At 36.3% G+C, this 16,712-nt stretch overlaps 1 protein-coding gene across 2 annotated transcripts in view; it reads right to left on the bottom strand.

The window, feature by feature from the left end:
• LOC150089815 (uncharacterized) overlaps positions 1-16,712 on the bottom strand; it is a 193,177-nt gene that overhangs the window by 90,229 nt on the left and 86,236 nt on the right. For both annotated transcript variants that reach the window (XM_090368833.1, XM_090368832.1), the window contains exons 8-9: positions 8,449-8,608; positions 3,572-3,654 (exon numbers count right to left, since the gene is read on the bottom strand). In XM_090368833.1, coding sequence (XP_090224959.1) covers positions 3,572-3,654; positions 8,449-8,608 — 243 coding nt within the window. The remainder of the gene's footprint in view (positions 1-3,571; positions 3,655-8,448; positions 8,609-16,712) is intronic.

Genomic DNA, 16,712 nt, shown 5'->3' on the forward strand with positions numbered 1-16,712 from the left:
AGTGAGGCCTCCAGACCTGTATACAGTACTCAAGATGTGGCCTAACCATGGCCTTATACAAAGGGATAATCACCTCCTCATCCCTACTAGCAAAGTTTCTGTATATCACTGACAAAACCCCATGAGCTGTCCCAGCAGCGTGTCTGCACTGCTCAGAGAATTTTATGTCTGCCTGCACAATTATCCCCAGGACATTTTCATTCTTTACTACCCTGAGTGCAGTATCACACAATTGATAAGTTACTCTGGGGTTACTACTACCCATGTGTAGTACCTTGCATTTGTCAATGCTAAACCTCAACTACCATATCTCAGCACATCAACCCAATTTTCCTTGCTCTTGTTGCAGTAGATCAGCATGAGTGTCGTTAACCACCCTGCCAACTTTGTATCATCTGCAAACTTGGACATTAAGTCTGATATACCTTCATCAATATCATTGATAAATATTGAAAACAAAAATGAACACAGAACTGAATCCTGGGGAACTCCATTAATAACATTAGTCCACGAGGAGCAGTGCCCATTGATATCACTCTCTGTCTTCTTTCACTTAACCATCCCTTTATCCATAGCAGTAACCTACCCTAAATGCCACATTGTTACAGTTTGTAAAGCATTTTTATGTGCAAAAGTATCAAAAGTCTTCCTGAAATCCAAGTATATGATGTCAAAATTATTTTTTGCATCCAGTTCCTTGGTTAGACAAAGACTGCCCTTGAAAAATCCATGCTGTGATTGCAGTATAATTGCATGCCTGTACAAATGGTCCTACATTACTTCTTTAATCAGTGATTCCATTATCCAGTGAATTCCAGTGATTATAACCAAAGAATTTAATGGAACAGAAATTAAGCTAACAGGTATGTAATTACTCTGTCGCTTTTTGATCCCCATTTATAAATTGGGGATATATTTGCACATATCCAGTCCATAGGATGCTATCATAATTATGGCTAAGGGTTTGCTTAACTCCTTCACAGCCTCCCTTAATATAAATGGATAGCCTCATTTGTCTCAGGTGCCTTTTTTATGTCCATCCTAACAATTTTTCTTGCAATTTCCTTTGAGTTATCACAAAGTTATTTAGCTCCTCATTAGAGTTCGATAAACTTCTGGCATACCCTTCCCTAAAGAATTCCTCATTTGTGAATATAGATGCAAAATACCTATTCAATTTGTCTGCAACCTGAGAAGAGTCATCAACAGTTAACCCACAGACATCAAGTGGCCTAATGTGATTCAACCCCTTCCTTCTACTGCTAATATAAACATAGAAGTCTTTGCTGTCTTTCTTTGCATACTTTGCCAGAGACTTCTCATAATTTATCTTACCTTGCCTAACCTCCTTTGTGACTTGATTACTGACTAATTTACATCTACCATAGGCTTCTGTATCACCTGATAATTTATATGCATTCCATGCAGTTTTCTTCTCTGCCACGTGTGTCAGTAGTTCATCTGAGATCCATTTAGGTTTAAGCCTTGAACAGTATTTCTTTGTTTCTTGGTTTATGCAAAGCCTAGTAGCTTCTTTGATTACTTCCCATTTAGAATTTGTTGTTGATGATAACATTATCAGTTGGTCCCACTGCACACAATTTAAAAACTGTCTGAGACCTCTGTAGTCACTCTTACGAAAGCAAAAGTCTTTCCCTTTACCCTTGACAGTAGTTATGTCTTTAATTAAATTCTGCATTAGTACACTGTGATTACTGCACCCAGTGGGTATTTTACTTGCAGATTCTTAATTCATGAAGAACCACTGCTGATAACCAGATCAAAATTTTTGCTTCCTGTTGTTGCTCTCTAACATGCTGCTGTAGAAAACAGTCATCCAATAAATCCACAAAGGTCTTGCCAGTGTGGGAGTGACCAACCCACAAGTTCCAGTCAATATCTGGAAAGTTAAAATTCCCCATTATAAGACATTCAGATTTACTTGTCCACTCTATTTCTCTGTACGTTTGTTCACTGTACTCATCTGAGTCATTAGACCTATAATACACTTCTACTCTCATTTTTGCTTTTCCAGTGCATATATCAAACTGACCCAATATTGCATTGGCCACCCATATCCAGTGACCATTGCGTAATCCCTAGCAACTTGCCTTCCAAGCTGCTGCATATTCCAATATAAACAGTGTAAGAATCACTTTCACTTCTCTCTCAGGTGCCTCCGTAGCCAGGTGGGAAGGAGCAGCAGTGCGTAGCACAAGCTTCTTGATTAGACCGGAGTTCAAGCCTGTCACCACCAAATACGGAGGATGTGGAAAGGTCAGGGAATGACCACCGCATATTCTGGAGCAATATGGCCTTAGTTGCTAATGCTCCTAAAAAAAACCAAAACCAAAACCAAAAAAAAAAAACTTTCACTTCTGCCTGTGGCTCTAGTTAATCTATTAGTCCATGTATCCCCTCCACAATCTAGTAATTTTTTTTTTTTTTTTTTTTTTTTTGGCTGATGCTGTATAAGCTTGCTTTCTTGCATCATATGCCTCAACTAATGCTAATGCTAAAAAACAAGTGTAAGAACATTAAATAGTGAGTGACAGAAGAAAACTGAAGTTCAGCTCTCTGTGTTCTTCTGTCACTCAATATTTAATGTTGACGGGGGCCCCTTATTTCTTTAGATGGGGTCCCCAAATTTCATTTTGCTTTGGGCTCCAGGAAGGTATAACGTGCCACTGCCCTTATTGGTCTCATTGTTCTTCTCTGCACCCTTTCAAACAGATCCACATCCTTCCTAAAATGAGGCCTCTAGACCTGTATGCAGTACTCGTGATGTAGTCTAATCACTGGCTTATACAATGGGTAGTCACCTCCTTGTCGAGCTTCATGTCTAACTGTGCAATTCCATTTAGGTCTTTTTTATTTTCTACTTTCATAGTGTGGTACCACACAGTTGGTATGTTATTCTGGAATTGTGCTACCCATATGCAGTACCTTGCATTTGTCAATGTTAAACTTCGATCACGTCAAACCTTCACTCAGAACAGCTCACACAGTTGTTGAAGGTAGATCAGCGAATATCAGTTAATGCTGTGGCGAGGAAGCTGAAAATCATTCATGGGTATGCTTACACTAACGTCTGTGACAGATTGTAGTATTATAATAATTTCTGCTTGAAGTTTGTTCCCACATCTGTAGCATCTAATATGATATGAAGAGGAAGAAAATGGATTCTTGGTTTTACCATAAATTAAACTATGTACGTAGTGTAAAGGCATCATTTTTTAATTGTATCTCATATTGCGGCTACCTTCACAACGAGATACCAGGTATTGCACTACTTTTAAACAGAAACGCTTCTCTAGTAGAGAAGACTACTGTTATTTATTCTCAGTGGATACTACGATACTACCACCCAGATGACAACATTTCAAAGCTTGTTGGCTTATCATCAGTGGGTGGGCAGGTCCCATGATAATGCAAACATGCCATCACAGCTGCGAAGTGGTTCCACAATATGAGAGATGCCAGATGGTGAACAAATGATAATGTATTTTAAAGACAAAATGCACAGACATAATAACTACTTTTTCCAAATAAAAAATAATTATGCTTTAACCTTTATAAGCAATTCCTTTTCTCTTTGCAAATCAGTATTTGCCTTCTGTCCTTGCTGTACTTTCTTGTTCGTGGCTTCAAGTTCTGAAAGAATTAATAAATATAGACAACTAGATATACAATTATTGTAGTTTCAGTAAAAATTGTCATTATGGGTGTTTATAATATTACTTTTAAAATCTTAGAAAAAATTCATAATACGAATGACTGGATTAAATGGTATGAAAAAACCAGTAGTTCAAAGTAACTTTTCTTTCTTTTTAAATCTATTTCTTTTTTTACATGGAGAGAGAGAGAGAGAGAGAGAGAGAGAGAGAGAGAGAGAGAGAGAAAGAAAGAGAGAGAGAGAGTGTGTGTTAAAAATTGAATAAGATCCAGCACACTTTCAAATTAAGATGACTCAGCTTTACCCAAGTTAGCTATTTCCAGATGATTTGAACATACTAAGAATTATAAATGAAAAAAAGGAATAATATAGCAGAACTTCAGAATGGATAAAATCAGCATACATGCTGATTGTGAAAGTTTTGGATTCCGTCTTGTGTGAACTGTGCTTCACCTGTGAATATCACTAAGGCAGGAAAGTGAGGAGTTGTACCACACTGCTGCAAGAACCACGCAGGGTAATCTGCTGGTGACAAGGCCTGTACCTGTTGCAGATGGTAAGGATACAGTTGGTGTTCTCGCAACACTCTCCAAATAGTCGAACGTTGAACAGCCAGTTGCATTGCTATTCTGCGTGTGCTGATTCCAGGAGTAGCATTTACAACATCCAAAATCTCCTCCTCCACTTCAGGAGTCATAGCTCTCCGTCATCCTCTGTCAGCAGCACGAGGTGTAAAGGTCCCATGTTCACAAAGCAGCAATGGATACTTTCAAATGTTTTCCTGTCTGGACATCTTCGTTCTGGGAACCTTTCATGGTACAAATTACAAGCTTTCAGAGCATTGCCATCTGTCAAACCGTACATAAAGTGCATATCTGCTTGCTCCTGATTTGAGTACATGGTCGGAATGGAAAACCACCAGATTTTGTCAGTACCTTGTAATGAAGGAAATCACCTACAGGAGATAAGACATTCCGGTTAATAACTCGGGAACAAAGCATTTCCGGAACTATGTTGATATAAAATATTTTTATTGTCTACATATGAGGAACTCATTCCTGTTATGCCGTGTATTTTTGGGACACCCTGTATATATATTTGTTCTCCATATTTAGCGTTACTAGTACCATAACATTAGCACATTGCCTTTCACAACTACTAACTTATATATATATTGTAAAGATTAATGGGAGAAGGAGTATGAAAAAGGAAACTGATTATGGACAAAGGTAAGTGATAGCCAGAAAGGACCTAATGACTATAATCGTATAATAGTAAGTACAGTAAACCCCCGCTATTCGGCAGTTATGTTCCTGAGAAATGCTGCGAATACCGAAAACTGAGTTATGGCTCCCATAGTAATAAAGGGGTTCCGTTCCAAAGTATGAAATATATAAGAAAAACTAGTCTAAAATTTTGTCTATGTATGTATTATATGTACCTTCATAATATGACTACGTACATAGACAGTACATAGTGAAATGCAAGCATATGGCATCAAAATGAAAATAAGAAACAATTTAATATTAAATGTAATATTTATTAGAAATTTCAAACAAATCTTTCAAACCAGCGCCTTTGCTAGCTAAAAAACTTATCCCACCAGTGCTATCATCAGTTTCGCTAAAGTGTTGATAAAGAAGTTTTGCCTTTTCACGAATGATGAGTGAACTTAACGGAATTTTATTTTGAGTTCTGTCTTCTATCCACAGATTTAAAGCTTTTTTCTAATTTAACATCAACAGTTACAGAGCAAATTTTTGAAACAATTAGCGCGTTTGCCCGGACACTACGGCAAATTTTTTCTTCCGATTTCTTGATTGATCGTACCGTTGACTCATTAATTTTATAATGTTTTGCCACTGAGGAGACACTTTCACCATTAGAAATTTTGTCTAATAACTCAATTTTATTCGCTAATGTCATCACCTTCTTGATCTTTTCACATTTCCCTTGTTATTTGTAGCCATATTTTTGTAAGGGTTAGAAAGAACTTGTCCACAATAAAGTCACTTTCTTCCGTTAACACACCTGAAAAAGCCTGTTTCACACTGCAAAATGGTAAGATTTATCACTTTTGTAAGCATATCAATTTATAAATTGATATGCTTACAAATATATCAATTTATATATTATCAATTTATAAACTGATAAATTTATTCAATTTATAAGCAAATAAATTAAAAGCAAATGATGAAACCTTCCATGACAAGCGCATAACACATACTGAACAAGGATTAGCGAGAAACATCCACGCTCGCAATTTTGTCACCTCTCTCCTCCCATCCACTGAGTGCTGTTTTGACCAGAAAGATAATTTTAGCCACGCCCATGTTTTTTTTTTTTTTTTTATGGCAGAAAATGCTCATGGTGCTTTAAAATTCACATTTTTTTTAGGTTTCATTTTATATTAAATCAGTGACCGCGAATAGCGGGGGCTTACTGTAAATAAAAAAAATGTAGAGATAAGAGAAGTAAGTAAAGTTGTAGAGATAAGAAGTAAGTAAAAAAGTGTGAAAGAAGACAGAAGAGAGAAAAGAAGAGTAGGTAAAAAATTAATACATATATAAAGAAATAAGTCAATATTATTGTACCAGATACATACATATTGTCGTATATCGCACAATCCTGGTGTTGGTTTCAAGTGTCAACCTCCAGAATTGTCTGACAAGATAAAACAATATAGTGTCCTCTGTTTCTAACATGAAGTACGTGCTATAGCAAAATAGAATTACATCAAAATATAGTATTGGGGGGGGGGAAGCATATGGAATAATGTAAAATTGAAGCTGTAAGTGAGGATATAACCAATACGGTCAGACATGAAATTCTCTGAGCATTGTAAACAGGTTGCAAGGAAGGCCCATGGTGTCCTATCGATGACCTATCGAACTTTTGTAAGTAGAGATAGGGACGTGATAATCCCATTATATAAGGCTTTTGTTAGACCACACTTGGAATACTGTGTTCAAGTATGGAGATTGCACCTAAAGAAAGACATTGAGCTTCTTGAAAGGGTGCAAAGACGTGTAACTCACCAGGTGAGATCAGCAAAATGGCGTCCTTATGAAGAAAGATTTCGAATATGTGGGTTGCAGAGTTTGGAAACTAGACACCTTAGAGATTTGATTGAGGTGTTTAAGGCTCTGAGAGGCATCAGTAAAATGAATGAGGACAAAATTTTCAAGATTATAAATGATGCTAGAACTAGGGGACATAAATTCAAGTTACAGAGGGGAGATGTTTGGATTGCACTGCAGGAAGTTTTATTTTAGCCAGCGAGTTATAAATTACTGGAATAAGTTGCCTACATGGGTGGTAGAGGCTGACAGTTTGGGGAAATTTAAAGGTCATCTGGATAGTACCTTCAGGTGAGGGAAACGCATAGGATGATAGGTTTAATTTCCTTTTCTTTTATTAATTATTAGTTTTTTTTTTATCATTGTTTTATTTGGGGTTTTTTTTTTTTTTTTTTTTTTGGCTGGTGCAGCATAAGCTATAGGCTTTCTTGCACCATGCGGCCATAACTAATACTAATATAAAGATTGCTGGCATGTAATTTAAGGTTGACATGACAGAGGACCTGAAAAAGTTACAAACATAAATTAAGAATGAAACTAAAGCTAAAACAAGAACCATTGTTGAGAGTAGACAAAGGCTATTGTTGATAGTAGTTGAGAGTAAAATGAGCTCCAACTATATTCTTCCTTCATATACTGTTCACTTTCCTAAAACTATAATTTTCACACTTTGGGCTATTAGTGTAATACGAAGGCAGGAATGTCTATTTCTATCTTAATTACCTACCCTAATTTCACCTCCAGTTAACTAAATTGTTATACTATTGCTTATAAATGCTACATGCATTTCTGCCATTAGCCTTTGTATACCTTAAATTACATGCCAGCAGTCTTTATATCTTCCCTTATAGGTTAAATTTTACATTATTTCCTATAATTTTTTTCCCCAGTACTATATTTTGATGAAATTCTATTTTGCTATGACATGTACTTTGTTAGAAACAGAGGACACTATATTGTCGTCTTGTCAGGCAATTCTGGTAGTTGACACTTGAAAACGACCCACGATTATGTGATGTACGACAATATAATCATGTATATATCTGGTATAATAATATTTACTTATTTCTTTATATATGTATTATTTTTTTTCCCTATCATTCTTTCACACTTTTTACTTACTTCTTATCCCTAAAACTTTTCTTTACTTACTTCTCTAATGTCTACTACTTTTATTTACTTACTTATTTTATATATATATAGGCACCTGTGAGGCGATCTAATTGAGGTGTATAAGGCCTTGAATGGATTGGGCAGGCTCAATGCTGATAGGATTGTTCAGATTATAGTGTTACAGCTGTCAGCAATCAGTAGTGTTACAGCAATCAACTACCCACTGGACAACTGTCCAGTGGGTAGTTGACTGCTGGAACAAACTTCCATCTGTGGTTGTGGAAGTTGATAGCTTAAATAAATTCAAGGCAGGACTAGACAAACATTTGGAATGAATGGATCAGTGAAATGGGAAGGGTTTTTTTTTTTTTTTTTTGGCTGATGCTGTATATGCTTGCTTTCTTGCATCAAGTGCCTCTACTAATGCTAATGCTAATATACATAATAAGTAATTAAATAAAATCAGATCTAATTCTTTTTCAGGAGTGCAATTTTGTTGTAGGAAAGTTGAATAAACAAAATGAATTAAAATGCAATTTAAATTTCAATTTCCCCCCCATTAATTTAGCATTATGTTACCTCTCTCAGTGCTCATTAGTTCTGTTTTTAGGGATTCAGCTTTCTTTTCAGCAGCAAGTTTCTGATTCTCTACAGATATAACCCTTCGAACTGATGCTTCCTTAAGCTTTGTTGCCTGAGATACTTCCTCTTTCAGTTGTTTTAAGCTTTCCTCTTTTGCCTGAAGCAAAACAGAAAACCTGATCAGTAAATATGTTTTTCTATATTTATGAAATAAACATTCTGATTAAAGTTATTTAATCCAAATGTTCAAAATCAGATTTAAAATGACATAAATCATTACTACTACTCTCATTAAAGAGAAAAAGGAGAGGAAAATGATATGGAACCAAAACTCATAATAAAAGCAGGAAGAGTTCCTTTTAAATATGTAGAAGAATTAGAAGGAGAATCAAAAGAAAAATCAAAAGTAATTGGCATTAAACAGAGAAAGCCTTAGAGGGTGGCACAGCTACTGTAACATTGCACTAGTTGAGTTGAACCCACCTACAGTATTGCAGGGATCCAACTCAACACTCCCATGCATCTGGTTGCAGAGATGAATTACCAAGGTCTAGAAAGGCAATAGCTCCACAAAGGTTCTAATTTTAAATGATTCAATTATTAAGAGAAATTGAGGATATACTATGTAGCAAAGACAAATGGAATGGAATCAAAGAATGACTTCCAGGAGAAGGTAATCATGCCACAATTATCATGTTTTAAGGTCATATTGGGTTACCATGTTATACATACAGGCACTAACGATATTAAACAAAGGCAATCTGAGGTTATAGATATGAGGGGTGATTTTGAGAAAAAGCCTATCTCCAGGCAAAACAAGAGAAAGTTTATGCCCAAACCTTGTTAATCAATTTCAACCTGGAAAGATTATGTAAAATTCATTGGGGATGAATTTTTCCCAGCATGCCTGCACTTATACAAAAGGGGTTGCTTTTGTAGGATTGGAATACACTTGAATAGAAGTGGTAAGAATATTTTCTGGTGTTATTGAGGCAGTGGTAAGTGTTTGGAAAAACTGCTAGTTAGCCTACACAGGCCAATATGTTATGGCTAAAAACAGAGGCAGATGCAATTCTTGCGGTGTCTGAACAATCACATTAAGGACATACAGTAATTTAAAAAGCAGAAGAAATACAAGGCCTGATGGTATTTTTATAATACTACAATAGAGAGCAACTTTTTTTGGCCTACCAAGGAAGAACTGGACAAACTTTTGGAGTGAATGCATTGGTGAAATGGGAAGGTTTTCTTTTTCTTTCTGGCTGATGCTGTATAAGCTTGCTTTCTTGCATCATACACCTCTACTAATGCTAAAACCATTTGCAATCTCCACTTCACCCCTTAGAGGCTGTCCCCCCTTACTTGGCACCCATTTAGACCCTTTATATGTATTACAAAGAAATGAGTAACAGAATAGCATTAGCATTAGTAGAGGCATTTGATGCAAGAAAGCAAGCTTATGCAGCAGCAGCCAAAAAAAAAAAAAAAACCACTTCCACTTCACCCCTCTGTTCGTTCAAAATACCTGTCCAGCTGAGCCTTAAACTTATTTAGGCTATCAACTTCCACGACAAGGGATGGAAGTCTGTTCCACCAACCAACCACTCGCTGGCTAAAGGCAAATTTACGCACGTCTATCCTACATCTGTCTTTCCTCAATTTGAATTTATGCCCTCTCAGGTGATTATTCTGAGCGAGAGGAAGAATCCCATCAGCATTGAGCATGCTCAAACCATTCAGTGCTTTATACACCTCTATCAGATCACCTCGCTGGTGCCTAGTCTCCAGACACTGTAATTTGCAAAACTTAAGCCTTTCTTCGTAAGAGCACCCCTTTGTTCCATTCACTAATCTTGTTGCCCTTCTCTGTACTCGTTCCAGCAACTCTACATCCTTCTTGAAATGAGGCCTCCAGACCTGTATACAGTACTCTAGGTGTGGCCTGACCATTGCCTTATACAAGGGAATAATCACCTCCTTATCCCTGCTAGAAAAATTCCTATATATCATTGACAATACACCATGAGCTACTCTTGCAGCCCGTCTGCACTGCTCAGAGAACTTCATATCTGCCTGCACAACCACCCCCAGGTCCCTTTCATTCTCTACCACTGTCAATGTAGTACCACAGAGTTGATACGTTGCTCTGGGGTTGCTGTTTCCCATGTGTGCTACTTTACATTTGTCAATGTTAAACTTCATTTGCCACCTCTCAGCCCATCTGCTCAACCTTTCCAAATCCTGTTGCAGCAGCATAGTGTCAGTAGTGTCCTTGACAACCCTGCCTACCTTTGTATCGTCTTCAAACTTCGACATTAAGCTTGATATACCATCATCAATATCATTTATGAATACAGAAAACAATAATGGACCCAACACTGAGCCCCGAGGGACTCCACTAATAACATTAGTCCACGACGAGCAGTGTCCATTAATTACCACTCTCTGTCTTCTCCCCCTCAGCCACCCCTTTATCCACAGCAGCAATTTGCCTCCAATGTCACACTGCTCCAATTTGTGCAGCAGTCTTCCATGTGCAACAGTATCAAAAGCCTTTCTAAGATCCAAGTATATAATATCAAAGTTATTCCCTGCATCCAGTTCCTTTGTGACTGCATCATAGTATCCAATCAAATTGGTCAGGCAAGACTTCCCCTTAACAAAACCATGCTGTGTCCGAGCTATAACTGAAGTCTTGTCTAAATGATCCTGCAGTGCTTCTTTAACTAGTGCCTCCATTAATTTTCCTGGAACAGAAGTTAAACTCACAGGTCTATAATTGCTTGTGTCAGCCTTTGATCCTCCTTTGTGAATTGGGGTCACATTTGCACATCTCCAGTCTATGTGTACCTCCCCTGAGTCCAAGGAAGCTCTCATAATTATGGCTAAGGGTTTGCTTACTTCCTCTGCTGCCTCCTTTAATATAACTGGATAGATCCCATCCACCCCGGGTGCCTTTCTTGTGTTTATCTTCAACAATTTCTCCTCCACTTTACTCTCAGTTATTACAAGATTCTCTAGCTTACTGCTAGAGTTGAATACACCTCTGGCTTTCCCCTCGCTAAATAACTCCTCATGTGTGAATATCGATGCAAAATATTCATTTAGTTTGTTAGCTACCTGAGCAGGATCATCAACAGTTGACCCATCGATATCAAGTGGACCAATCTGATTCATCCCTTTCCTTCTAGAGGTTACATAAGTAAAGAACTCTTTGCTGTTTTTTTTGCATCCTTTGCCAAAGATTTCTCGTAATCTGCCTTCGCCTGCCTAACCTCCTTTGTAACTTGGTTACAGATCAATTTGTATCTATCATAGGCTTCTGTGTCATGTGTTAATTTGTATGTATCCCATGCATGTTTCTTCTCCGCCATATGCCTCATCAGTTCATCTGACATCCATTTAGGCCTAAACCTTGAACAATATTTCTTAGTTGGTATGTAAAGCCTAGTAGCTTCCAAGATAAGTTCTTTGAATGCTTCCCATTTTGCATTTGCTGTTGGTAACATCATCAGTTGGTCCCACTGTATAGAATTTAAATACTGTCTCAATCCATCGTAGTCGCCTTTACGAAAGCAATAACCCTTCCCTTTACCCCTAATGGTAGTTACCTCTTTGATTAAATCCCACTTCGGCACACTGTGATCACTGCCACCTAGTGGTTCATTTATCTGCAGATTCTTGATGCATGAAGAATCACTGCTGATAATCAAATCAAGAGTATTCCTCCCTCTAGTTGCCTCCCGAACATGCTGATGTAGAAAACAATCATCCAATAAATCCACAAAAGCCTTGCTAGTGTGTGAGTGACCAGCCCCCAAATTCCAGTCGATATCTGGGAAATTAAAATCTCCCATTATAAGACTCTCTGATTTACTGGCCCACTCTATTTCCCTGTACAGTTTCTTATTATACTCATCAGAGTCATTAGGCCTATAGCACACTCCTACTCTCAATTTTGATCTCCCAATGCTTATGTCACACCAAACTGACTCGACACTGCACTGTCCAGCGATGTCCACTGGCTTCACTTCCTTGGATTTTATGTATTTCTTAACTAATAGCATAACCCCTCCTCCCTTCCTATCCAGTCTATCCTTTCTGTAGACGTTGTACTCCCCAAATTCCAGTTCTGCATTCCTTATATCTGTGTGACACCAAGTCTCTGATATCCCAACAATATCTGCCTTTGATGTTTTGAGCAATACCGCAAATTCATCAAATTTATTTACTAAACTCCTAGCATTGGTGTACACGCAAGTATACATGCACCTATTTCTATTCTTAGCTACCCTAACACAACCCATGTGTTTACTTGTACCGCAATGACTCCCAGCAGTCTCTGGGAATAATTATATATCATAGGAATAACCATGTACAGGTGAAGGTAGGGAAGGTTCTTTTGTCCTTCACAGGCCAAAAAAATGTTGCTCCCTCCTATAACATGTAAATCTAGAATTGGTTGTGGAACCATGGGAAAATTATTGAACATAAGCACTATAACTAATCAAACCTCCAGCTGAAAATTTTGTGTTAAGGTTACAAAAAAATTACCCTTTACTCCTCTAGACTGTGTGCAGTTCAGCTTGGTTGGTTATCATATCCAATTTACTGACTAATAAACTGATATTTATTTTATTTATAAAAAGACATACTTTCATAGGTTTAATACTAATACTAGATGCAGGGCCTGAGAGAGGTGAGATGGGGCACAGCCCAGTCATAAATATAGGGCCCCATCCCACTCTAAAAGCCATAAATATATATGAATAAAATCAAATAAAGATTTTTCACTACTTATAAAAATAAACTTTAATTTATATAACAGAAATTTATCATATTGATTACAGTGCTTCACATTGTCCATATAATTTACATTTATTTAAAATTTGAAAGGAATTAAAATTATTTTAAAAAAGCTTTTCAAGTTTTATTTTTTGCAAATTCTAAAGGAATTTGCAAAAATAAGGTTGAATAAGGTTTACTTTAAAAAATAAAAATTCTCTCACAAACCACCTCCAAAAGGAATTGTAAGATATATTTGTTTAAAGGTCTCATATTGTCTCATGCATTTCACTGATTTTTAATGTCTTGTATTACATGGAACAATTTTTTCCATGGAATAATTCCAAGACGTGGAAAATAAAAATATTTTTAAAATCACCTTAGGAGGGAATTTCAAGACTGGACTCAAAGAAAATGAAGCATGGAATACATTCTCATTCCTTGCTTTCCATTTCCAATCCTCTCTCACTCCTTTAAGCAATACCTGATAAGCAGGGCTTTTTTTGTGAAATATAAACTTCTAAAACACTGAGGAATTCTACCAAGGGAAGGGGTGGGTGTTTACATATCCTCTAGGAAAATGTTTAGAAAATCATGATGCAAAATACACCAATTTTTAAAATATGGTAGTTTTTACAAAGTCTTAAACAGTTAGTTTTGAAGGTTTTTTCTTGAGATCTCAAGAAAAAAATATATGCAATTTTATCATTTTGGCCACTTGTTATTTGGCTGCTTGCCCTACACTCCTGCTTCTTTGTTGTAGTGTGCTTAATAGTCACTTTTTCCTTTATTTGATATTTCAATAATATTGTGCATATACAATACACAGTATGCATTCTCATTCCAGAGTGAGGCTTTTAAATAATAGCATATAAGCAATAATTTGACATGTCAAATTACAAAAGTATAGTAAACTGAACAAAAATAATTTAACAGTTATTATTTGTTTATTATTCAAATTTTTTTTATAAAGACTTCCACAGTAAAAACACGTTATCATATTTTTATTGTGATTTTTTTTCAAGCTGTGCATCTAGCTTAACTCAATGCCAATGCAAAATATGCCAACAGCATTAAAAATAATAAATAATCTATATTTTAAAATAAATATTTTTTGTTGTGAATATATGATTTTTTTATTTGTATTTCTTTTTAACTTCTGAAACACCATTCTGATAGAAAAAAAGTCCTCCTGCCAATAAGTGATCATAAAATATATTATTGTATCATCACTTCACAAATAGAATGACACTTTTATAATAAATAATTTTTAAGTTATTTTGAAACTTTTTTCAATCACTTTCGTATCATGTTTTTTACATAATAGACTAAATTTTGGGGCTCCTCTGGGTCCAGGGCCCAGGCCAAATAGCCCTGCTGGATTCCCCCCCCCCCCCGACTAGATGTATAGTTAATAAATTTTATAAACCTGAAATTCATTAATAAGTTAGTTAATAATTTTGTAGTACGTTTAAATCAACAAATTTTGGCATAATAGGAATATCAGAAATGGTGCCATTCTGATATACTAGATACAAAATTTGAATATGATAAACAAAATGGCACAGAAAGACATATATGATCAGAAGGGGAGAAGGGGTAATTCTTCTGATCAGAAAGTACATGGATTTTGGAAAATATATCCACTGGATGGGGCACATCAGAATAACATTGAATCAGTCTAGTGTGATATAAAGAGCAGAAGAACAAAAATGAGTAAGAGTGTGCTGTGCTGTAGACTTGATGAATGCACTGAGTATAATAATCAGTTAAAAGCACAACTGCAGTGGGCAAAAAAGTCAGAATTTCTTAGTATAAAAAACTGGTAACATGCTAGGGTAAATTAGAATTTTGGGGTAAGACTCTCACCAAAGTATAAGCTGGACCACCTGGATGACTGCTTTCTATAAAACTTGGGGATGCTACTAGGAGAATCAATTCTTGACCTGGTCATTACTAAAGATCATCTACAAAAAATCTTTGAGTTAAGGGGAAGCTAGGAGATGGTAATTATAACATGTTGCTATAGGATGTATCCAAGGAAATTACAGTTATTAAGGATAAAAGGAAGGGTTTAAGGGGAAATTATGTTGGCCTTGAATATTATTTCAGTTCAATTTACTGGGAACAGCTCAAATTACTAAGGGATAAATATATTACATTAGAAATTTTCTAATAAATAATTCTAGATATGCTATTTCATAGTATCTCACATATTGTGGACATTTTTTGTCACTGAGTTGTCAGTAGTCTTTAGATCTGCAGTGATCCTATAGGCCGCAACTGCTCCAGAGACTAGTTTAACCTTGAAATCAAGAGTTCTGCCTCATGATCATAATCAGAAAAGTAGAAAGTTCAAAGATTACTTCATACTTTCTTTACAAAACCAATCCAAAAACAAGATAGCAACATTAGCCCTATATGGATAAGGGGCTAATGTTAGTATCTTAGTCTGTCTTTAAGAGCAAGATTACCAGACAAGAAACAGCCCTGAATAACCAACTTTTCCCCTTCTTCCTTTCCTGCATTGATACAGCCGTTTTCATCTTCACATCAACACAAGCCACCAAATGGTGAGGTCAGATAATGTCATTTCCTAACAACAGCATCATCTAAACTAGCCTTAGATGGCAATGCTTCTGGAAAGTAGTTGGTCAGGCAACCTTGCTACAGTGCAATTTTTTCAACAATATTTACAGTGTAAATAACTGTTGAAAAAATTCTTTAAATCTATGCATATGAAAGACAGAAAGAGCCAAGTGGTCAATGTAGGAGAAGCAGTACACACATTTGAGATGAAGGTGGTTCAAGCTTGCATGATCACCAAATACACTTATTATATTCTTATCAGAATGATTAATGTAAATTCCTCTGGCCCAGATGGTCAAGCCAGAGTATAAATGGCAAATTACTACTTCGACATCATACTATCTATATGACATAGGCATAAATAGTACATAAATATATGTACTATTTATATTTATATGACATAGACAACAAATGTACTATTTATATTTATATGACATAGACAACAAATGTACTATTTATGACATACACAACATTCAGTGGAAACAGCTGAAATCCATAATTATTCTTAACACATAATAAATGAGAAATATTCTAGTAAATAACTGGATATGCTATTTCATAGCATCTCACACATGTGGATATTTCTCATCACTGGGATGCAGTGTTAGGTGGGTCAAAAAATCTGATAGCTTGAGTATTCACAGACAAAAAGCTTAACAGTAGCTGCAGGCAGAGGCAAAAGTAATTCTTGCACTGCTTCTATTGTAATGAGTAGCAGCCTAGACAGCAAGTTTCTGGGGATTTCAAGAGCTGCTGGGAGTCATCATGGGACAAGTAAATACATGGGCTTTGTTAGGGTAACTAAGAGTAAGAACAGGTGCATGTATGCTTGCATGCACAACCAATGCTAGAAGTATAGTTGATGAATTTGAAGTGCTGATCAAGAC

This window comes from Mastigoproctus giganteus, chromosome 2 (assembly GCF_048544385.1).
Source record: "Mastigoproctus giganteus isolate SK-2022 chromosome 2, ASM4854438v1, whole genome shotgun sequence".
Classification (NCBI taxonomy): domain Eukaryota; kingdom Metazoa; phylum Arthropoda; class Arachnida; order Uropygi; family Thelyphonidae; genus Mastigoproctus; species Mastigoproctus giganteus.